Raw genomic sequence first — 24,272 nt, 5'->3', positions numbered from 1 at the left:
TGCAGAAATTTTAGAAATACTGAAAAACATAATGAAGCAAACCAAGATCTTCTGTAACCTTTCTACCCAAAGAGACTCTTATTAGCATTTTGTGGTATATTCTAATCTTTTTTCTTTTTTCGAGACAGGGTCTCTTGCAGTGGTATGATCTTGGCTCACTGTAACCTCTGCCTCCCAGGTTCAAGCGATTCTCATGCCTCAGCCACCTGAGTAGCTGGAACTACAGGCATGCGCCACCATGCCCGGCTAATTTTTGTATTTTTAGTAGAGATGGGGGTTTTGCCTTGTGGGCCAGGCTGATCTCAAACTCCTGGCCTCAAGTGATCTACCCACCTCGGCCTCTGAAAGTGCTGGGATTACAGGCATGAGCCACGACACCCGTCCACTTTTTTCTAGGTAATAATAAATACAGATATATATAGCTACACATACATGTAAATACAAAATTGTGGTCATACTAGGTATAGTTTATACCTTTTTTTCATTTCACTTATCAAAAGCATTTCCTAGTATCCTTAAGTGTTCAAAAACTTGATTTAAGAGCAACATAATATTCTACCCTATGGCTGTATGATGATATATTTAATTATTTTCGTATTACTGGATTTTTTTATTACTTCCAACCTAAATTTTTGGCCACATCTCTTATTGTTTTCTTGGATAAATTCCTAAGTAAGATTACTGAGTTAGGGCTTTAACGCTCTTGATACATTTTATCAAATTGCCTTCCAGAAAATACTTATCTGTCCCTAGCAGTGTATCAGAGCACCTGTCTCACTGAATTCCATCTCCTATATCTACTACTTATGGCAGAGCAATTCATAAAACAGATATTATTGTGGTCCAGAAAGAAAGTGCATTTGTAGCATGCTACACAGACAATAAAAACTATTCTGTAGGTTGATCAGGAAATATTTCTTCTATCGTGTAGGATTTTTCTAACTATGGCCAGTATATTGACTTTTGTTTCGTTTTTAAATCTTTGGCAAACTTTTGTTGAGGGGTCATTTTGTACCAGGCATTGTAACTCTAGGAATACAAAAACTGATGAGGTCCTTGCCCTCAGTGGTTATTATCTATAGATTAAGTACTATCTTAATTTTCTGGGTGAGGAAAAGTTCTCTATACCATTACAAGAATTAGCCAAGTATATGAATAATAATTTCCCAATCTATATATTCTCTTTCTCGGTGATCCGATCCCTCCTGAGACTTTAGCTGCATTATTGACTTCCACATCCTTAACTAGGATGCCATGGGTACCTCAAACTTTGGCTGGAATCAGTCAAATCCAGACTTAAGGCTCTTCTGCGCTATTTACTAGCTGTTAATTTGGGGCTTTATTTTTGATTTTCTTTTTGTTTTTTGAGATGGAGTGTCATTCTGTCTCCCAAGCTGGAGTGCAGTGGTGTGATCTCGGCTCACTGCAGCTTCCGCCTCCCGGGTTCCAGCAATTCTCCTGCCTCAGCCTCCTGAGTAGCTGGGACTACAGGCGCAAGCCACCATGCCCGGCTAATTTTTGAATTTTTTTAGTAGAGACAGGGTTTCACCATGTTGGCCAGGGTGGTCTCAAACTCCTGACCTCAAGTGATCCGCCTGCCTTGGCCTCCCAAAGTGTTGGGATTACAGGCATGAGCCTCCGCGCCTGGCAAACTTCTGTTTTTTCATTTTCAAAGTGGGATTCTTGTGATCTTTGATGACAATGTTCTTGCAGAGGGATGCCTGACTCCCAAAAATAAGATATAAAGCACTGACAAGTAAGTTCCTAATTAGCGTTGGCTGTTGTGACAGCCCTAATTATCTTTTTTAGTCCTCCTTCCTAAACATACACACACACACTACCACCATCACCAGTACCACCAAAACCCTTGTTTCTACCTTTCTATCATATATTACCTATTAATGGCAGCAATACTCTCCCAGTCTCCCAAGAAAGAAACCAATGTCATTTATTTTCCTCTCCTTTTCCATCCCACATCTAGTCAGTCACCAAGTCCTGGCAGTGGTGCCTTTTAAGTGCATATCTCAAAATTGTTTATCCCATTCCCATTCCCACTGCTACTGTACAGTTTATCCCCTCACTTCTCTTACAGTCAGACTATTGAACGCTGTAGCCTAGGGAGTTTTAAAAAAGACATATTTGCCCTCTACCTCTTAGGTACCATGTTTACAGGGCCTAGGTCTGGGCATTTTATTTTTTTTTTAAAGCACCTTTTTTGGCTGGGCATGGTGGCTCATGCCTGTAATCCCAGCTGAGGCTGGAGGATAGCCCAAGTCCAGGAGTTTGAGACCAACCTAAGCAACATAGGGAGACCCTGTCTCTATAAAACATAGAGAAAATTAGCTGGGCATGGTGGGGCATGGACTGTGGTCTCAGCTACTCAGGAGGCTGAGGTGGGAGGATCGCTTGGGCCCAGGGGTCAAGGCAGCAGTGAGCTGTGATTATGCCACTGCGCTCCTGTCCGGGCAACAGAGCGAGACCCTGCCTCAAAACGACAACAACAAAACCACCTACTTTATGTCACTGCCCACTTCTGTTCATTGTTGATTTCTCACCCTATGCTTTAACTCTGAATGTTGGAGTGTTCCAAGGGAATCTCATCCTGTCCTATGGTTTTAAATATCATCCCTGTACTCATAACCCCCAAATTAAGTGCTTGTGTCTGTATTTTATCCAAATCTGCATTGCTATTCTTGACTTTTTCTCTGGAACTCCAAATTTAGTTAATAGACTGCCTACTTGACGTCTACATCTGGTTGTCTAGTTAGCATCAAGTTTAACATACCTCCAAAACTTAATTTTCCTAGCCAAAGCTGTTCTTTCCACATTTGGCCCTGTCTCAGTGATTGGAACTCATTGACCCATTTGATAAGCCAAAATCTGCAGCCTTTTTGTATAGTATTTTTTGTTTGTTTTTATGGTAAAATACACATAACATAAAATTTACCGTTATAGAAGTGTACTGTTCATTGGCATTAAATACATTCATATTGTTGTACAACCATCACTGTCTTTGATCTCGAGAACTCTCTATACTCATTAAACAATAACGCCCCCCATTCACCCCTCCCCTCTGCACTTGCAACCACTGTTCTACTTTCTGTCTTGAAACCATGTGGTATTTGTTTTTGTGACTGGCTTGTTTCACTTAGCATAATGTCCTTAAAGTTCATCTGCATCATAGCATATGTTAGAATTTTCTTCCTTTTTAAGCCCAAATAATATTCTGTTCTATGTATTTATTTTTTGAAGCAGGGTCTTGTGCTGTTGCCCAGGCTGGAGTGCAGTGGCACAATTATGTCTCACTGCAGCCTCAACCTCCTGGGCTCAAGTGATCCAGGAGTGTGCCACCACACCCAGCTAATTTAGTTTTTGTAGAGATGGAGTCTTGCTATGTTGCTCAGGCTGATCTTGAACTCCTGGCCTCAAGCAGTCTTCCCACCTTGGCCTCCTAAAGTGCTGGGATTACAGGCATGAGCCACCACATCGAGCCCCATTTTATGTATATACCACATTTTGCTTATCCATTTATTTTTGGTGAACACTTGGGCTGCTTCCATATTCTGGCTATTATAAATAATGCTGCTGTGAACATGGATGTATAAATATCTCTGAGATCCCACTCTTCTTTCTTTTTGGTATATACCTAATAGTAGAATTGCTGGATCATATATTCTGTTTTTAATATTTTGAGGAAGCACTCTGTTTCCCATTGTACATTCCCATCAATAATGCACAAGGGTTCCAGTGTCACTACATCCTTGCCAACACTTATTTTCTGGGTTTTGTGTTTTTTGGAGAGTAGCCATCCTAATGCGTGTAAAGTGACATCTCATTGTGGTTTTGATTTGCATTTCCCTAATGATTAGTGATATTGAATATCTTTTCATGTGCTTATTGGCCATATGTATATTTTCCTTGGAGAAATGGCTATTTAAGTTCTTTGCCTATTTTGCATAAGCTTGTTTATTTTGTTGTTGTTGTTGATATGTAGGAATTTTTTATATGTTCTGGATATCAATCCCATCAGATATATGGTTTGCAAATATTTTCTTCTAATCTGTGGATTGTCTTTTTACTCTGTTGATAGTGTCCCTTTTTTCCCTATCAGATTTAGACTTTTTAAAATAGTGGTAAAGAACATATAACATTTACCATCTTAACTATTTTTAAGTGTACAGTTCAGTAATGTTGAGTATGTTCATGATAGGTATTCATTGCACAAAAAAATTTTAATCTTGGTTAAGTTAAACTTACCTTTTTTTCCCTTATTGCTGATGCTTTTAATGTCATACTCAAGAAATCATTGCCAAATCCAATGTCATGAAGCTTTTCCCTTATATTTTTCTAAGAGTTTTGTAGCTTTAGCTCTTACGTTTAGGTCTTTGATCCATTTTGAGTTTATTTTTGTATATGGTGTACAGAAAGGGTCCAAAATTTCTTTGCATGTAGATCTCTAGTTTTTAAAACACCATAGGTTGAAAAGACTGTCCTTTTCCCCACTGAATGGTCTTGGCACCCTGTTGAAAATCATTTGACCAAATAAGTGAGGATTTATTCTATCACTGGTCTATATGTCTTTATGTCAGTACCACACTGTTTTGACTACTGTAGCTTTTTAGTAAGCTTTGAAGTTGGGAATTGTGGATCCTCCAGCTTTGTTCTTTTTCAAGATTGTTTGGGCTATTTGGGGTCCTTTGAAAGATTTCATATGAATTTTAAGATAGATTTTTATATTTTTGCAAATTCTGATAGAGATTGCATTTAATCTGTAGATTGCTTTGGATAGTATGGACATTTCAACTGTATTAAATCTTCCAATCCATGAAAATTGGATATCTATTTGTATCTTCTTTAATTTCAGCAACATTTTGTAATTTTCTGTATACATGTCTTTCATCTCCTTGGTTAAGTTTCTTCCTAAGTATTTTATTCTTTTTGATGCTACTGTGTGAATTGTTTTCTTAATTTTTTTTCTGATTGCTCCTTGCTACTGTATAGAAACACAACTGATTTTAGCATGTTCGTTTTGTATTCTGCAACTTTGCTAAATTCACTTATTCGTTCTAACAGGATTTTTTTGTGGAATCTTTAGGGTTTTCTACATAGAAGATCATGCCATCTGTAAACAGAAATAATTTTCTTGCAGATTTAGTTTTTTTTTTCTTTTGAGGCAGAGTCTTGCTGTATCACCCAGGCTGGAGTACAGTCACATGATCGTGGCTCACTGCTGCCTTGACGTCCTGGGCTCAAGCCAGATCTAGATTTTTAACTGTGATTCTATTTGTATGTTCCAAGCATTATTCTTTCTCTTTTAACCTTTTAGAGGTAAATGGTACTTGTTACATTCCTAAAGTGGTTATATGGATATCTCACTTCTGTGGGTCTTTGGTTGAGTTCTTTTTGCTGAATATATTGAGTATAATTTGTTATTCCTTTGTTTCTAAAGCTGCTTTGAGATATGTATTTCAGTTCACAAAACCAATTACTGAGGCTCTATCTGCTAGGTATGAGGCTTTTTATGACCTGCTTAGTCAACCTACTACCCAGCCCTCCATTGCCTTTCACTTAGTAGAGGAATGGTCTGATGAACAATGGCAGTAATAATCATTATACATTATTATTTCTTAAAAGTATCTTTGGCCGGGCACGGTGGCTCATGCCTGTAATCCCAGCACTTTGGGAGGCCAAGGCGGGTGGATCACTTGAGATCAGGAGTTTGAGACCAGCCTGGCCAACGTGGCAAAACCCCGTCTCTACTAAAAATACAGAAATTAGCCAGGCGTGGTGGCGAGGGCCTGTAATCCTAGCTACTTGGGAGGCTGAGGCAGGAGAATTGCTTGAACCCAGGAGGCGGAGGGTGCAGTGAGCCGAGATTGCGCCACTGCACTCCAGCCTGGGCGACAGAGTGAGACTCCATCTCAATTAAAAAAAAAAAAAAGTATCTTTGTGTATATGAACTTCTAACTCATGAGTCCTCTTTGATTAAAAAGTTTTCTAGGGAGTGTAGAAGGGTAAAACTTACCTCTTGATGTCCACTATTTCTACCAAGATAGTATTTAGCATCGTTGTCTTTTCACCTCATTGTTAATCTCGTCATTATCTTTTATGCCTCATATTTGTTTAGTGCTTACAGTTTATAAAATACATTCCTGTTTTTGTTTCTTTTTATCATTATACAATTCTATGAGATAGCCAGAACAGGAATTATTATCCCACCATTTTACACATGAGTAAAATGGAGCTTCAGAGAAATTGACGTAACTCCCCGGAAGTCACACAAATATAAGAGATAATGCTGAAAAAATAACCCATGTCTTCAGATTACTAACAATATTCTTTTCTGTATATCACACTTCAACCATTTATTTAACTCTTCAATTATTCATTTACTGAACAAATATGTATTATCTGCTTCATAGGTATCTAGCATTGTGTTAGGTACTTGACATATCAGGACTCATCAAGTCAGTTTTTGGTGGGTTTTTGTTTTGTTCCCAGCTACCGTTAGCCATCATGTGATGTTATCTATTGATTTGTTTCTGCTCACAACTGTAAGTCAAGATTCCAACCCTCCTGTTTCCTTTTACCTTCTAAATCTTGGATTCCAGCAGGAGGTTGGTTTTCCTTAACAGTAAAATCTGTCTGAGATGGCTTTTTTGGTGTGTGAGTGGCAGATTTGGACACTTGTTTCAGGACTAGTCAGCTCTGGGAGCCAAATATGGAACTGAGTAGATTTGTGAAGGAACATGCCTTTAGCAGTCCATGCTCCTGAGTTGGACAGTGGAGAGTAGGAATGCCTGGCGTGTGGAAGGGCATATATGATAGTAACTCATGTAAGTTCAGTTAATGCATTTCTAACAGTTAAAAAAGTAACTCATGAAATAAAGATCATATGGTACCTACACTCAAGCGGCTAATCATATAAGGAGAAAGATAAGCAGCCAAGCTATGTGTGGTGGTAAAGGATAGAAACACATTCCAAGGAGGTTATTTGATTTTATGGACATCCAAGGACAGGAAATGCAGTGTAGTCAGGCCACCTAGGACTAGAACTGGAAAGTCTCATTAGGTTCTCATCTCCGTTTCTTCACAAGTCTGTTTCATTACCTCACTTTTTATAGTCTAGTGGAAGACAATGCAAAGCCTCTAAGACAGAAAATGGTAGACCTGTTGAGGAACCACCAGAAATAGCCCAGGATAAGGAAAGGATGTCACCTTTTACAAATAATGCCTGGTGCTTAATAGGAATACATGCACTAACTACCTGTGAATAGATAGACTTCATAGTCTGTGCTCTCTGTCATTCCTTGGGTGTCTTCACTCAGTGAAACCTGCCCTCAGATTGCAGAGTAATAGGTATTGACTCCTGCTGCTGGCAGTGGGCGATAATGAAAGGAGCAGGGGCAGGAGTAAGAATAACAGATCTTCCTAACCTTGAGCCTTCCCACCTCTTTTCATTAAAACATACATGTATTGAATGCCTTTTCCCACAAGTCCAGGATGCATTGATTTAGTTGTGTGCATCTGGCACCATGAACAATTTTTGTCCCAGTGACTGAATGTTATAAGTAATTTTTGTTGGGCATAATTAGGATAAAAGGAAACTGTGTGTTGCAATTGAAAATGGGCTATGAAGTGGTTGGTAAAATAGGAATGGAGGTTTTGTAGTGAATCCCTGGATAATCTTCTGATGAACTTGTGGTCTGTGCTTTACTGGCCTCTTTCATTAATCATATGCCATCGTAGGTCTTTCTGAATCAGTGTTATGTTATGAAGAAGTAAGTGCCTTGGGGACCAAGCTGCCCACTGATTATAGTAAACTTTAGATATACTTGATTCAGATTATAATTTTCTTTTGATTTTACCGTATGATTTTCTGCTGTACCATATATAGAAGAACAAGAAATAGGAATGTCATTCTTTGGCTGCAGTGTTGGCTCTGTCCTACTGTTCAGAGAACTTCTTCTGGTGCCTATATAGAGAAAGGTTGCCAGTCCTGAGCCCACTCAGGGACACATTCTCTGCCTATTCAGATACAGCAGAGAGCGTTGCCCAGTGTTGCCTACTCAGAAGCCTTCAGTGGTTCGCTTTCTTCTATGACATAAAGTCTAAGTTCCTTTAAGACTCTTCACAATCTGCCCAGCTTCCTAGCATCATTTCCCACCAGTCTCTTCCCACACACTATACTCCAGCTTCATTCATTAATAGAGCTTCTACTATGTGCTAAGCTCTGTTCTGGCCATTGCAGGTAAAGTAGTGAACAAAACAGGTAAAATCCCTATCTTCATGGCACTTAGATTCTAATGGATGGGGTTGATGGACACAGATAATAAACTGGTAAACAAATACAAAATAGTAAAAATAATGTATCAAGTAGTGATAAGTGCTATAGAGAAAAATTAATTTGATTAAGGGAGATAGGGAGTCCTAGAATGAGGATGTGGGGAGCAGGTGACTTTCATTTTAGATAGGATGGTAAGGCCAGGCCTTTCTTTTTTTTTTTTTTTTTGAGACGGAGTTTCACTCTTGTTGCCCAGGCTGGAGTGCAATGGTGCGATCTCAGCTCACTGCAACCTCTGCCTCCTGGGTTCAAGCAATTCTTCTGCCTCAGCCTCCCGAGTAGCTGGGATTACAGGCATGCACCACCATGCCCAGCTGATTTTCTATTTTTAGTAGAGACGGGTTTCTCCATGTTGTTCAGGCTGGTCTTGAACTCCCGACTTCGGGTGATCCACCCACCTCGGCCTCCCAAAATGCTGGGATTACAGGCGTGAGCCACCACGCCTGGCCTAGGCCAGGCCTTTCTCATAAAGTGTTGTTTGAGTGGATATCAGAAGGAAGTGAGGACACAAGCTATTCAGGTAAGTGGAGAGAGAGCATTTCAGCAAATGTAACAGCTGATGTTGGGAAAGAGTGTGGCATGATTAAAGAACATTAAGGACGCCAGTGTGGCTACAGTGAAATGAATGAAAAGAGAGTGGTAGGAGAGGAAGTTAGATCAGAAGGAACCCAGATCACTGGGGCCTTATAGGTGATTGGGAGGATTTCCTCTTTCACTTGAGTGAGATGGATGTTATTAGAGGTTTTGAGCAGAGGAATGACATGATCTGACTTCCTTTTAAGAGAATCATTCTGGCTGCTATGTAGAAACTTAGATGGTCAGAAAGCAAGAGTAGAAGCAGTGAGTTGATAGATAATCCAGATGATGGTGGCTTGGACTAGAATGACAGTGGCAAAAATGATGAGAAAGGAGTTGAAGTGTGTATATATTTTGAAGATATAAGAGCAGGTGAGGATGGCATCAAAATTTTTGGACTGTGTAACTGGAAGATTTGAGTTAAGAGAAGGAATGCAGGAGAAGTAAGTGTGGGAGTAGGGAGCAGTCAGGAGTTTAGTTTGAGTTGCTGTCTACACAGATGGAAAGATAGCTGGGAGAGTCTAGGTTTGGGAGGGGGTGGGGCATAGAAATTGAGTTGCCTATCAGATATTCAAGTAGACCATAGAGTAGACAGTGGATATATAGTTTGGAGTTCAAGGGAGAGGCCCAGGTAAGATATATAAATTTGGGAGTCATCTACATATAGATGGTATTTATGTTCATGAGATCACCTGCAGAGTAAATATAGGGAAGAGACTGAGCCCCAGAGTGCTCAACACTTAGAGGTTATGGAGATGAGGATGAACTAACAAAGAAGACAGGAAAGGAACAGCCAAGGAAGTTTGTAGAAAAGTAAGAGAATGTGGTAGAAATAACATGAGGAATGTGTTCTAGGTAAGATGGTCTGTATCCATCTTGACTGACCAAGTAAATAAGACCCAATAATTGACCACTAGATTTGGCCACGTGGAGGTTACTGGTAATTTTGTTTGTTTGTTTTTGTAGAGACAGGGTCTCACTATGTTTTCCAGGCTGGTCTTGAACTCCTAGGCTCAAGAGATCCACCTGCCTTCAGAAAGTTAAGTACTGGCTGGGTGTGGTGGCTCATGCCTGTAATCCCAGCACTTTGGGAGGATGAGGCAGGTGGATCACTTGAGGTCAGGAGTTTGAGACCAGCCTGGCTCATATGGTGAAACCCCGACTCTAGTTAAAAAAAAAAAAACAAAACTTAGCCGGGTGTGGTGGCAGGCGCCTGTAGTCCCAGCTACTTGGGACTACAAGCGATTCAAGGAGAATTGCCTGAACCCAGGAGCCAGATGCTCCAGTGAGCCGAGATCACACCACTGCACTCCAGCCTGAGTGACAAAGCAAGACTCCATCCTAAAAATAAGTAAATAAATAAAATAGAAAATTAAGTACTCGATAAATGTTCACTGCTATATTCTCTTTTTTCAGTTTTTGCTTTTATTTTTGTTTTTCTGTCACACTGGGCTGCTGCTATCCTGTTTCAGAACTATAGTGAAAATGGGTAGACTAGCTGCTCTAGCAAGGGATATGTGCTTTTCCTAGAGAGCAGTCTTTGAGATGTTTGAGCAGTGGCTTCTTTCCAGTGCCCCCTTGACCTGCGCCATGGGCTCACACTCCTATGCCGTTTAAAAACTTTTTTATTTTTAATTTTCTATTTCCATCTGATACTTGAATCCATGTCATTTTTTTTTTTTTTAACCCATTATCTTCTGTTTCCCTTCTCACTTGAATGAAGTTGCGAGAGCAGAAGCTTGGTTCATCTTCTGGCTCTCAGTCTTCCCCCACCCCAACTCCCAACTTTGCTTTTGAACTACAACCTTTTTTTTTTTTTTTTTTGAGACGGAGTTTCCATCTTGTTGCCCAGGCTGGAGTGCAATGGCACAATCTTGGCTCACCCCAACCTCTGCCTCCAGGTTCAAGCAATTCTCCTGCCTCAGCCTCCCGAGTAGCTGGGATTACAGGCATGCGCCACCACGCCCGGCTAATTTTGTTTTTGTGTGTGCATGTTTTGTTTTGTTTTTTTTGAGACAGAGTTTCGCTCTTGTTGCCCAGGCTGGAGTGCAGTGGCACGATCTTGGCTCACCAAAACCTCCGCCTCCCACGCTCAAGCGATTCTCCTGCCTCAGCCTCCCGAGTAGCTGGGATTACAGGCATGTGCCACCACGCCCAGCTAATTTTGTATTTTTAGTAGAGATGGGGTTTCTTCATGTTGGTCAGGCTAGTCTCAACCTCCCGACCTCAGGTGATCCACCCACCTTGGCCTCCCAAAGTGCTGGGATCACAGGCGTGAGCCACCGCAACCGGGCGAACTACAACTTCGGATGTGATTGTTCTTTTGTTCTGTAGCTCAAGGCTAGACACATAGGGAAAATGACGCCATTTGCTGGAGGATTGGATTGTCTTTGTTCAGGCTGCAAAACAGCTTTTGCATCAAAGTTGAGGTCTAGGAGAAGGCCACCTCCTTGAGCCCTTCTTGCTAGCTAGAGTCCATGTTCCAGCATGCCAGGACTCTAGTGATTTGTTTTTATCTTCCCTCCTCCTGAGCCTTCATCTTTGAGAGAGAACAAAGTGGAAACAGTGCCAAACTCTGTGTTATAAAGTATAGTGGTTTTGCCGCTTTAGCCTTGGTCGACTCACTTTACATTTCTGAGTTGCAGTTTTTCCATCTGTAAAATGGGAATAATAACTCATGAATTTTGACTCTACAGACTATTATTGTAAGATAAGGATGCAAAAAGCTTGATAAACTAAAGCACTGTTTAGGTGTAAGGCAGTATTATTACTCTCCTCACTTCTTTATCCAGGCTGGACCAGGCTTGCAGGGAACTGGTGCCAGACTCTGTATTTTCATTTTTACTTTCCCAGGATATTCACCTATGTGAGGGGCAGAACCCAGTGAGGCTCCTGACCCCATAATATCTTGTGATGGACTTCCATGGTCTTGCCATCCAGGAAGGTTCAGCAACATAGCTAAACTATTGATTTGCCAACTCTCAGCTCCTCCCAGCCATGGTTGTTATAGCTTGGTAATGTGGGTCTAAGAAGCATTGTTGCCTTCTCTCTACTCCATTGGAGATGCCAAGGAAGAATTGTTATTTCATCTTCTCTTAAAACTTTGACTTGTCTCCTGTAGATGCTTGGCCAGGCTGTCAGAACATCCTGGGAGTTAATGAGAGAAAAATACATATAGCTCCCACTAAGTGCCTATAATGTGTCAGGCACTATAGTTAGTGCTTATCTTGTTTAAACCTCATAGCATCCTTTGAGATAGGTACTTATTATTTCCAGTTTACTGAAAAGAAAACTGAGGTTCAAAAAAGTTAAGTCCCTTGTTCTAAGTCACATAGTGAGTTAAGTTGCAGAGCTAGAATTTGAACTTAATTCTATCCCAAAATTTGTTGTTCTAATGACCATACCATGAGGCCTCCTGTTACTATACAGAAAGAGGGGCCATGTGCTACATAGGAAAACTCCGGAGATTTCCATTCATATGATCTACATGAAGATCCCAACTGCGCCTATGCGATCTGGGACAAGTGGCTTTCAACTTGTCCAAGCCTTAGATACTATCTCATTAACTTGTCACCATAGGTGTTTTTTTTGGGGGGGAGGGGGAGATTATTTATTTATTTATTTATTTTGAGACAGGGTCTTGCTCAGTTGCCCAGCCTGGAGTGCAGTGGCAGGATTATGGCTCACTGCAACTTCCAGCTCTTGGGCTCAAGTGATCCTCCCACCTCAGCTTCCTGAGTAGCTGGGACTACAGGCCCGCGTGACCACACCCGGCCAATTTTTGTATTTTTAGTAGAGACAGGGTTTCACCATGTTGGCCAGGATGGTCTCGATCTCCTGACCTCATGATCCACCTGCCTTGGCCTCCCAGAGTGCTGCGATTACAGGCATGAGCCACCGCGCCCAGCCAGTAGATGTTATTCTTATCTCCAGTTTACATTTGAAGGGAACAGGCCTCAGTGAGTTCAGATGACTTGCCCACGGATGCAGAATAGTAAATGGCAGAGCCAGAACTCAGGTCCAGGTCTATCTAACACCTGCTTCAGTGTTCTTTCCACCATTTTTCACAGCCAGCTTCTAAGACCTGGTGTATCATTCAGTTAGATTTATAGTTCTGAGGGTGCTGGTTGGAAGCTGGCATCCTTTTCTGCTCTCTTTCTCCTCCCATACTTTCTCCCTCTTCTTAGAAACCTTACAGAGGCAATATAGGTATTTGAAATTCAAAGAAGAGATTTATGCCGTGCTTAAAATCTGCTCGTACTGCCCCATTAGACACCTGGGAATCTGCCTCTCGTCTTTTGTATGGGTTTGTACTGTTACTTTGGTAGCATGGTGTGGTGAGTATAGTTTTGGGAATGTTCTTTCTCAGCTCTTTTCTTTATGAGTATAATCTTGTGAGGTGGCTGTAAAGTTAGAGATGATGAATATTCAAGGGTAGCAAGTACAGGCTTATTATTTGATGGCAGTTATTTCCCCTGGCACCAGTATCTAATAGAAACCAGAATAGCAGTCAGGAGTTCTAAATCTTTTACTCCTATTCTTTGACCTTGGATATGTGAGTCACTGTTTCTAGATGGACTGGCTAGTCTTTAGGGGCCCCTTTCAGCTTTAATATCCTGCACTTTAAAAAATGAAAGTAATAAGATACTTGTTTAAAAAAAATCAAATTGGACAGAAGTATTTGAAGGAAAAAGTGAAAGACCCATATCCTTTCCCCCATTCAGTTCATTCCCAATGTGTAACACTTATTACCAGTTTGATATATCCTTTTCAGTGTTCTCTGTGTATACTAAATATACACAAGTATGTGTAACATACACACTTTATATCATGTGCATGTATATATAAATACACATGTATATGTTATACACACTGGAACCTACAATACATATTATGTCTTGGTTCTTTTACTTAACATGTTTTAGCTGTTTTTTTCTTGTTGGTACTTAAAGATTTACTTTATTGTTTTCAATGTCTTATACTTTTTTTTTTTTTTTTTTTGAGATGGAGTCTCGCTCTGTCGCCAAGGCTGGAGTGCAGTGGCACAATCTTAGCTCACTGCAAGCTCCGCCTCCTGGGTTCACACCGTTCTCCTGTCTCAGCCTCCCGAGTAGCTGGGACTACAAGCGCCTGCCACCACGCCTGGCTAATATTTTGTATTTTTAGTAGAGACGGGGTTTCACCATGTTAGCCAGGATGGTCTCGATCTCCTGACCTCGTGATCCACCTGCCTCGGCCTCCCAAAGTGCTGGGATTACAGGCGTGAGCCACCGTGCCTGGCCACAACGTCTTATACTTTATTAAGTGTTGGCTGGACATGGTGTCTCACACCTGTAATCACAGCACTTCGGGAGGCCAAGGTGGGCAGATTGCTTGAGCTTAGGAGTTTGAGGCCAGCCTGGGCAACATGGAGAAACCCAACTCCATAAAAATTAGCAGGGTGTGGTGGTGCACACCTGTGGTCCCAGCTACTTGGGAGGCTGAGGTGGGAGGATTGCTTGAGCCCAAGAGGTTGAGGTTGCAGTGAGCTGTGATCGTGCCACTGCACTGCACTCTAGCCTGGGCAACAGAGCGAGACTGTCTAAAAGAAAATTAAGTGGTCCCCTATTGATTGTGTGCTATAATTTTTCTTTTTTTCTCTTTTTAGAGATGAGATCTCGCTATGTTAGCCAGGTTGATCTTGAACTCCTGGCCTCAAGCATTCCTCCCACCTCGGCTTCCCAAAGTACTAGGATTACAGGTGTGAGCCACTGCACCTGGCCAATTATGTGCTATGATTGTTAAAAGCAAATATACACATACAATGTTGATTTTTAAAATTTTCTTTTCAGGAGAAGAAGAAAAAGAAACATAGAGATAGGAAGTCATCTGACTCTGACAGCTCAGACTCTGAGAGTGATACAGGCAAGAGGGCAAGGCACACATCAAAAGACAGCAAGGCAGCAAAGAAGAAGAAAAAGAAGAAGAAGCACAAGAAGAAGCACAAGGAGTGAGAGTATAAAGAGTGTAGGGGGTGGTTGAGAGTAAGAAACCAGGAGCCTTGTGCCTTGAGACTCCTGGAAAGACTCAATAGTGAGAATATAGCCTCCCACCCCATTAACTTCGCTCCCATGGGAGATGGCTTCCCCTCATGCAACAGGCAGGTTTGGGAGTTAGAGGTCAAAAGCAGCTGCCTGAATGAGTTGTTGTTTCCTTATCACTCCTGGTCCCTTTGCAAGTGAACCCTGCAGCTCACCCATTCATTCACCCAACTTCCTTCATTCAGCAGGAGGTCCTATTACCCTCTCCAGCTGCCACTGCCAGAGCTGGATTCCTGTAAAGGAGTCCAGGCTAGAGCCACAGAGACTGTTGTGGAGGTGAGTTCGGCTGTAGTTAGAGTGATTGGACCCTTCCTATTGGTCTGTCCTGGGCCAACTGGTGGGTGATCTCTGCTGCATCCAACATGGGAGCAGAGAGACTGGCAGCAGGAGGGGGGAACATGGTGAGAAGTGGTGCTCACTTTTCCCATTCCTCCTAACATAGTTCTACTATGCTAGAAGTGGCATCCAGCGGCCACAGCTAGAAAACAGTCTGCAGTGTGACTTAACTTGTGTATTGCATTCCAGCAGACCACTGAACCAGACAGCGAAGCCAAGATCATTGTTCTACTTTGTATTTACTACTGTGTGAATCAGTTGATTCTACTTCAGGTCCTTGCTTAAATTCCTGTCACTAAATGGAAATGTGTTTGGTTTTAAACTTACTGAGTTATTTTTCCTATAATCCTTCTTCCTGGGTAACTTACAGACTTAAAGTCACTGAGCCTGCATTAGCTGACAAAAACATTTAATATGTTACCTTAGACCTTGGAGAGATGCCCAGCAGAGGTACAGAGCCAAAGGCACTAGCAGATCACTGCCTTCTTGGGAGATCACTTATAAGCCCTCCCTTTTGTAATGATCAGATGCCCTCTGCCGTCAGAGTTGATTAGAGAAGCAGTAAGAATTTGTAGTCATAAGTACTAGCCTGGTGCACAGGTCAGCAGTCCTCTTGGCCAGTGGTCATTTTCTCCCACCACCATGGTACAAGCCTGGGTTCTGTGCCCTGAACCTGAATTCTGGAAAGGGAGAGACTACAGCATTTCACAGAGAACAGCCAGACCCAAGAGCTTTCAGTGTAGGAGGGGCCTGAAGTGACAGTTCAATAGCCAAACCTGGGGAAGCCCCATCACTGACTGAACTAGGTCATTTGACCATGGAGGGGGGGGCAGTGTAAAGGCAACGTGTAGGTACAGCTGTTTTATTATTAAATGTGTAAGGTGATCAGCTGATTAACAGGCTCCGAGACTGTCCATTTCAGTCTCCCATCCAGTGCTTCTTCCTCAGTAACCTTTGGGCCGTTATTTCTGCCCACTCTCTGACACACAGGATAAACCAAGACTCCCAGAGTTATGTTACCAAAGGCAAAAAGGCAACTGGGTGGCCTTGGCTCTGCTTTATTGACCTCAGAGCACCCTATGAGTGCAGTTAAAAAAAAAAAAACAAAAAAAACCACATACACCATGGGAACTGGAACTGGATCCCGGTCAGTGGCACCTGACCCCAGAAGAATTCGTGGATTTGTACAAAATGCAGAGGAAGAAATGAGGCAATGTGGTGCTGAGTCGAGGGGTAGCCGATTGGCAGAGTAGTAGTCAGCAACAGTGCAGTCAGGTCATGCCTCTTTCTCATAAGTGCGAGTGCAAACTGCAGTGCCATGGGTGAGTGTCTGGAAGGAAAGACAGAGTGAGATGGGGGGTGGAGCCAGGAAGGCCATTGCGAGCATTCTACCCTCCCTTCCTCCTGATAATTGTCACTTGAGTACCTACTATGTGCCGGCTATATGTATGTGTGTGTGTGTGTGTGTGTGTGTGTATACATATATAATTTTTTTTTTCTGATATGTACAGCAAATCCTTAAGACAGGCATTGTAATTCTTATTTTAGAGATTTGGAAAAAACGAGCCTGTAGAGAGGAAGTAATTTGGTCAAGATCCTGAGTGTTTTTCCTTCCCTTATACCATTTGGCTTCCTTCATCCTTAGTGTCTAAGATGGTGCCTGGCATATAGTTGACAAATAGGAAAAATATCCAGAGACTCAGGAAACGACTGTGTTTGGCTACTAACTCCAATCCTTCCCTAACTTAGGGTAGTGCCAGGGCCAGAGCCCTGTACCTCCCACTATCCGGTCTGGCATCATAGACCCAGACCCATGGCCTCACCATAGTTCAGCTGCCACTGAGAATTTGGTCCTGCATATCACATCCCCACCAAAGCTAGGCACCTCATTCCAAACTTCAAGGGGACCCCTGTCCCACATGAGTACAAGAATGCAGTTAACAGGTTATGCTGACCCAAGAAGGTGTGCAGTGAAGATGCCTAGGTGAAAACCTGAGGCCCTGTGGTTAGGCAGAATCCACAGTTGGCTGCTCTCCCTGGGTCTGGGGGGAATTCAGTCAAGGCTAGATTCTCCAAGTGAAGTCCCCAAGCTTGAACAGATCTGCCAGCCTGGCTGTGGTACTTCCTACCCAAGCAGTAGTCAAGTAGTTTCAGTAGGCCAGACATAGAAAGCATGAAAATGGGGTAGGACTAGAATGGGGAAGAAAGGACTGTACTGTCATTCAGTGTCCCCACCAGTCAAGAGCCTGTCCCTGCAAGTGACAATGCAGTCCTAGGGAGGAGAGGAAAGGGAATGCTGAGATAGGCAATGGGAGCCCCTCCTAGAGGGCCTGGGATCAGATTTGGCCCTGTTTTCTACTTCTTCCTGAGGTGAGGCAAGGTAGAAACACAGGAAGAGCAAACAAAGGACATGGAGCACCTGCTGTGTTCCTCAATCAGTGATGCTTTGTGCTGTGCATACACTGTCTCTTACAGGCTTCCCAGCAGCCTTACAAGGTTGGTATTATTAATACCCGTTTTACAGTTGCACTTGGAGAAGGTGATTTGCCCACAGTCATGTAGCCTATAAGGTAAGATTTGAGTTCCGGCCTGTGTGAGTCCAAAGCCACTACACAGAAAATTCCCACCTGATACCACCCTGACCCACAACCACTCTCTTGTCCCAGCTTCTACGGCTCTCAGGGGAGGACTTCGCTTTTTAGAACAGGCTTGGCTGAAAGAGCAGTAGTAATAACCAATCAGATACAGCTCCAAAGTTGCCCATCTTACCAGGATGAGTTTTCCATCAATTAGCTCCCGCACAAGTGTGGTCTCTTGCCCGTCCCATTTCTGCAGGTGAACAAGTTTCCCTCCATCCAGTGTCACAATGGACTGTGGAAAGAGGGTAGAGGCCTGAGCTGTGATCTTAGTCAGGAATTGAGGGGCAGGGTGGGGTCTGGACACTGGGCCACAGAGGACACAGCCTTTGACCCAAACTAGTGATGGTGTGAGGACAAGAGCTCAGGCAGTCCGCCTCCCAGCTATCCCTGCAGGACATCTAGTTCACCTCCAGCCTCTGCTCCACTACTGCCTTGCTGGGGAAGAGGCCTTCAGATATTAGGCAAGGAGGGAGAGGCAGGCAGTATGGTGGAGCCAGAGAGCCTGGCTCTGAGAAGTACCACAAGCCTTCAAGACAGACACTTATCTGTACTCTAGGTGATTCCCATAGCCTGGTCCCCTCAGATACAGGTGAGATTTACTAGTCTATCCCTGGGAAAGACTGACTGAGGAGGAGGAGTAGTCCTGAGAATCTTTCTCCAGCCTTGTGGTTAGTTCACATAATGTCTAAAAGACCCTTAGTGATAGGAAGTATTGGATAATTAGACTTCCTGCCCTGTATTCCTACACCTTTTCTTGGTCCACATCATGTGACCTCTTTAGCCGACAAGAGGGCAGCAACCACAAAGTCCTGTGACTGGATGCCCTTGAAGTGTTCCTCAGCTCTGGGTGCTGCCAGCATACATACATCAGCTGGTTCTCATTTGGCAGCTCTTCCAGGTCTCTTTCCTAGGAGTTTGGGGGTCACAAGGCCAGGCTAAGGGATCCTGATGAGCAAGGTGGTTCAGTAGGAGAATCTGAGAAGGTTCTGTGTATTGTTTAGGTGATAAGGAGTATGAGGCCTGTCTCTTAGTGTGCTCTTTTTTTATCCTTACCTTATTCCTTGTTCTCATTCCCCTAGTTTTTTTGCCTACTCACAGTAGATATTTTTGCCCTAGGCATTCCACAGGGCTATTGTGTTTAATTGGGGTTCTTGCCCCTTGAGAAAGTAGGCAAGTCCAAGGAGGTATGAGCAGGTGGTGGGGCAGCCACCTTTATCCAAGGTAGACTGCCATCTTTGGGCACCATACCCAGCTCTGCTGCCAGCCACCTGTGTGATCCTGTTCTTTCTGGGGACAGCTATGAGGAAGAGGAAACAGCTGATGGGGCTGAATGATAGTGTCATGATAGAACACTGCTATAGGGACACCCTATAGAGGTCAAAGCCCCTAAGTTCTCTCGCTCCCATGCCTGGCCTGGAAGGCTGAGGCAAGCTGCCAAGACAGCCACTGCAGGGTGATAGAACCCTGGGAGGAGGGGCTAAGGCTTGGTGGGAAGACACTGCATACACATTCATGACAAGGTGAATGCCCTATCACGGAACATAGCTCTTCCTGCCTGTCAGCTGGCAACACTGGAAATAGTTTGTCAGGGTCATTGGCCATGTCTGGGAGTTAGAAGTTGAAGCGGCATCTGAGTAAGTGCTTCTAGTTCCTGGCTGCCTTTTTTGCTGCTGGAGGTCACAATGACCTCACTCAGTGGAGGGCCCTGACTTCCGGGCATCATTCCTAAAGCACTTCAGGTCACAGCCCTGGCCACATAACTCCACCATCTATGGAAGGGGAAAGAAACCTAAAGCTACTGCATACCTTGCACAGGGTCACCCAGCTGGAGCTGGAGTAGATACTGAGGTCAGAAGAACATCCTGGCTCTGTGCTGCCCATTCCGAGGCAGACAATAGATGAATCCCAAGAAGGGAGGGAAGAAAACAAGAGGACAGAACTGACATGTATTTAGCATCAGTGGCATTCCAGCACTACACAGGCTTTATGAATCTTGTTTCATTTAAATTCCCCATGATAGTCTGCCCCTCAGGGTGCAATACCAGGGAGCCAAGACTACCAGCCTATTCTCTTTTAGAGTCTCAGCACTCTCCATTCCCCACCCCTGTTTCCCTGACTTACCTTGACCTTCCTGTCATCTGCTGTTGTCTCATCGAACTCCACCCCCAACTTAAAGCTGATCTCTGTGTTCTTGAAGGTGCTGTGTGTTTTTAGGGTGAGAATGTCCCCATTCTTTTCGATGATTGTGGTAGGCTTGGTCATGCTGGCCACCTGCCTGGTAGCAAAACCCACACCTGAGGGTAGGGGGAAGGTTATGAGTATACGAGCTGGGGTAGAGAAGCAGTGTACAAGAAATTCAATGAATAACTCTCAAGCCTGGGTATGGGGAGGTGGAGGACTGTATCTTTCAAAGCCTTTGCATGGGAATTTTAAAATTCAGTCTTGTGCTTAGTTCTGTTTGGTGAACACAGATTACTGATCCCATTAGATGAGAGATACTTAAGGAACAGCAGTGCCATAGCAAGTCAGTGGCAGAGCTGGGATTAGAATAAGCTACTATTGGGCTGAGTGTGGTGGCTCACGCCTGTAATCACAACACTTTGGGAGGCCAAGGCAGGCGGATCACATGAGGCCAAGAGTTTAAGACCAGCCTGGCCAATATGGTGAAACCCGTCTCTACTAAAAATACAAAAAATTAGCCAGATGTGGTGGTATGTGCCTGTAATCCCAGCTACTCAGGAGGCTGAGGCTGAGAATTGCTTGAACTTAGGAGGTGGAGGTTGCAGTGAGTCGAGATTGTGCCACTGCACTCCAGCCTGGCCAACAGAGTGAGATTCCATCTCAAAAAAAAAAAGCTACTATTAAGTACTATGAGCTTTTTGTGTAGTAAGAACTGTACATGTTATCTCATTTAGTTCTTCCTGTTCTTCTGAAGACTGTTTCCACGTTACAGATGCAAAAACAGAGGTAAAGCCCAGGGTCACAAATCTGAGATTGAAGCCCAGAATTGTCTGAGTCCAGGGCTTGCTTAAGTGCTCAGCTATACTACCTCCCAAGGCTGGAGCATAAGGCTGCCTTCCAGGGCACCTGAAAAGCTCTCAAAGCCTTAGGAATAAGGCTGAGGAAAGAAGAGAAACATAGACTTTCCCTTCCAAAGCCTTAGGCATAAGAGTTTTCCAACTTTGGAAGTTTTTACCCTGAAACTAAGAAGTGTTAGTGCTCTTGTCCCTTATACATGGCAACCCATCACTTTCAAAGCCTGTTATCTATGATCTAGGAGTTAGGTACAAAGGAAGTATTTGTCCTATTGTACAGATTCAGGAGGAGCCTAAAGCGGTAGCAACAATGAGTTAGACTCAAACCCGTCTCCTGACTCCCAGTCTAAGGCTTTACGGAGACTCTCTTCCTGACCCAAGCATGGCTTCCTTGGGTACTGGGCAAAGTCCTAAGTGTCCTGCAACCAAGTAAAGAACAAAGAACTAATCATGACTGCCCCCTCTCCCCCCAGCAGCTTAACGTTGAACTGTCCTCCAAGGCAAAGGTGAGGCAGGAGGCAGCCCAGTGTGGTGAGGTGGTGTGTGTAAAGTCTCCAAATGTACCTGGCTACATAGTGCTTGCTGGAAGCTAGGTACTCTGCACATGCCCTACATGGGTTGTTTTACTTAATGCTTGTAACAGCCTTGAAGCATAGATTATCCCCAGTTTACAATGAAGAGTGCGAAGTGTCTTCTCTAAATTCAAAGAGAATAAACTACTGACATAGATTTGAACCTCGGCTCCAAAACTGTTGACTATTTTCACTGGGCGATTCTGTCCAGCACATACTCAATCCAGGCCAGCAGTTGTGCCTGTGGTCACTGGTACTAGACTGGACCTCTTTGCCCCTTGAGAGCCCTAGGTCTACAGCAGGAGGGGCAGGGGCTGCCTCTGCCATTATGCTATCAGCCCACCCTTGCTTGGCCAGTGAGGAACTTGGCATTGCCCCTTGGTATCAGGATGAGTCAGGCCAATCACACTCCCCTGCACAGAGCAGGACCTTGTCACGGCACTGGGAGCTCTGTTCACTTAGGATCTACCCAGAGGTATGGAGTGTTTGAAAAGGAAACCACTGCGGGATGAGTGAGGGTCTGAATCAAGAGAAACTAAGAATATTGAGCTGACAGAATTTAGGAGACTCAGGAAGATCTGGGTTCTACTTAGAAATGAAGCCAGCACTACTTACTGAGAGCTGAGGAGGGTATTTTCCCAGGCTTTCCATTCCTACGATGAGAATGCTGGCTGCCTTAACATAAGCTGCTGAAAGATAACAGGACTTCAGGGAGACCAGCCCGCCGACCCAACTCGGGGCAGAATAAGGGAACAAGAATGGTAAAGTTGTTGCAGCTCAGTTCAAGACTCAGCTCTGGCCCAGCTTTGGAAGGAGGAACTAAATCTGGGCATTCCAACTTCCCAATAGCTGCTGGGCTGTGTTCGTGGGGGCTGGGGGGTGCTCCTCTAAGAATGACTGCCTGCCTGGAATTACTGGGCATAGCGCCCAAGATAGGGTAGAGGCCGTTGAGAGCTTTGACCTCTCCATCTAAGCCCAAAGCAGTAGAAGAAGGGCTGAGGTCAATCATTAGCTAAGCAGTTTGTACTTTTCTTCCCACTCGCAGGGCCTGTAGGGTAGTGGGAAGAGCTCTGGGTTACAGATCTAGAAACCTTAGGTTTTCATATTGGCTCTGCTGTGGAATTGTTATAATACATTTCTACTCTCCTGGTTTCAGTTTCCCTGTTGAACTAGATGGTATGGGAATCTCCAAGTTCCTCACCTGTGAGATTCTTTGAATCCTGATTCTTCTCCATCCCAACACCACAGCAGTTCTCCACATCCTCCTAAACCAGTGCTCCTCCCTCCTAGGTCTTGACCTTGCCTTGGGACCCTCTACTGCACATCAGAAGTCCAATGGCTTTCTCTGCCTACCCCTCGCACAGATAGGTGAGCCTTGGGTTGCAGGAAAGGCCCAGCTGATCATGGGCCTCTTGCCCCACCCTACCACGAGGCTCACAGACAGTGATGAAGGCCTGGATACATAGACTGCAGGACAAGGTCAGACTGGCTGGTGAGAAAGGGCATTCTCCAGCAAGAATTCTCTTCCCTAACCAACATGGAGAGATGGGGATTGCTGCTTACTGCAGGTTCTTGTCTTACGTCCTTCTCATATCTGATTCACTGATCCACAGTTTTTTCCCCACTAATCTTTTTCCTCCTACGTATTTCCTACTTGTTTACGTCATAGTACACTCCCTGGCTGCCCCATTCCCTTTCTGGGTTCAGTCTCCTCCAATTTCTAAACTACCCATGCCCTTGTTCTTTTTCTCCCCTGGCTAGACTCCCCTTCCTGTGATCAGTGTTCTTTATCCAAACCCTCCTCCTACCTCCAAATCACATATCCCTCTTCCTGGAAAGAGCCTCCCACACAGCTGCCTCCTTCCACCACCTCCCTACCGTGGTCTCTAACCAGATTTGGACCACCAAAGCCCCCTCCGAACAGGCCCCACCTGCTCTAGGCCAGGCTGCCATCTCTGCGCTCCCCTATTCCCCAGTCTTAACCAGGAGGGATGCGGCAGGAGTGCTGCGTGGGGCTAGGCACGCCACCAGCCAGTCCCCAAGCCAGCATCCTGAGCCCCGCGGCTTGCTCACCGAGTGACTTCATGTAGTCATCGAAATTCTTGCTGTCCACTAGCTTCCAGGTGCCCAGGAAAGCGTCCACCATAGTGATGCTGGGCTAGGCTGAGAGAAGCTACGAGAGAGCAGGCGTGCAAGGGCTCCGACGGCGGCTCCCTGCCCGGGCTGCCGCTTTAAATAGCCCTCGCATCACATGAGGAGACGTGGCCCACGCCCCCGGCTCCCGAAATAGGAAGCCCCAGGCTAGGGCTCACCCAGGAGGGGCTGGTCCGCCCATCCCCCAACCCACCGAGGTGGGTGGGGACCAGCCAGTGGCGCCCTGCTAGCCTGCGTCAGCGCCAGTGCCTGGCCCCCGAGTCCCTACCCCAGGCTGGCAGGACCTTCTCCCTTTCCTGGCCTCTAGGCACTCTGGAATCTGAGAAGGAAGCAGCCGACACCAGCCCGAGAGCTAGGGCGCATGCCATGGTGGATATCTTCCGTCCCCCAGTCCCTCTTTGAGCTTAGCGTCAGAGCAGAGATGAGACTAGAAAAGTAAAACGCCCTTGGGCTGGTGCCCACGCCGGGGAAAGCTCTGGTTGACTTCTGGCACGGGCATCTGTCCTCGTTTTACAAGTGAGGAGTCCGAGGCTCAG

The 24,272-nt window shown here is 44.4% G+C and overlaps 2 protein-coding genes across 14 annotated transcripts in view; one reads left to right on the top strand and one right to left on the bottom strand.

Moving 5' to 3' along the window:
• Positions 1–15,658, top strand: part of ZCCHC17 (zinc finger CCHC-type containing 17) — a 68,099-nt gene extending 52,441 nt beyond the window's left edge. For all 12 annotated transcript variants that reach the window (XM_001158971.6, XM_054680916.2, XM_063783564.1 and 9 more), the window contains one exon: positions 14,752–15,658. In XM_001158971.6, the coding sequence (XP_001158971.1) occupies positions 14,752–14,913 (162 nt within the window). In that variant the 3' untranslated portion in view covers positions 14,914–15,658. The remainder of the gene's footprint in view (positions 1–14,751) is intronic.
• On the bottom strand, positions 11,294–23,815 carry FABP3 (fatty acid binding protein 3). 2 transcript variants are annotated; one of them, XM_016957917.4, is made up of 4 exons: positions 23,656–23,815; positions 20,097–20,269; positions 18,106–18,207; positions 11,294–11,574 (listed from the first exon to the last, which is right to left on the bottom strand). In XM_016957917.4, exons 1-4 carry the CDS (start codon positions 23,726–23,728, stop codon positions 11,542–11,544), a joined length of 381 nt encoding a protein of 126 aa, XP_016813406.1. In that variant the 5' UTR covers positions 23,729–23,815; the 3' UTR covers positions 11,294–11,541. The 2 variants fall into 2 exon arrangements, with proteins under 2 accessions (XP_016813406.1, XP_003307987.1); XM_003307939.4 differs by lacking the exon at positions 11,294–11,574 and adding an exon at positions 16,379–16,666 and having other exon boundaries at positions 23,656–23,814.
• Positions 23,816–24,272: the final 457 nt, after the last annotated feature.

Source organism: Pan troglodytes, chromosome 1 (genome assembly GCF_028858775.2).
Source record: "Pan troglodytes isolate AG18354 chromosome 1, NHGRI_mPanTro3-v2.0_pri, whole genome shotgun sequence".
Classification (NCBI taxonomy): domain Eukaryota; kingdom Metazoa; phylum Chordata; class Mammalia; order Primates; family Hominidae; genus Pan; species Pan troglodytes.
This window is presented reverse-complemented; position numbering and strand designations above follow the sequence as displayed.

What these genes read in the sequence shown, in the direction of transcription:
- FABP3 (XM_003307939.4), bottom strand. Translation starts at nt 23,728, where the DNA reads ATGGTGGACGCTTTCCTGGGCACCTGGAAGCTAGTGGACAGCAAGAAT. An exon ending in TGACTACATGAAGTCACTCG is followed by an intron (nt 20,270 to 23,655) that starts GTGAGCAAGCCG and finishes CCCTACCCTCAG; the next exon opens with GTGTGGGTTTTGCTACCAGG. An exon ending in CAGATGACAGGAAGGTCAAG is followed by an intron (nt 18,208 to 20,096) that starts GTAAGTCAGGGA and finishes CTCTTTCCACAG; the next exon opens with TCCATTGTGACACTGGATGG.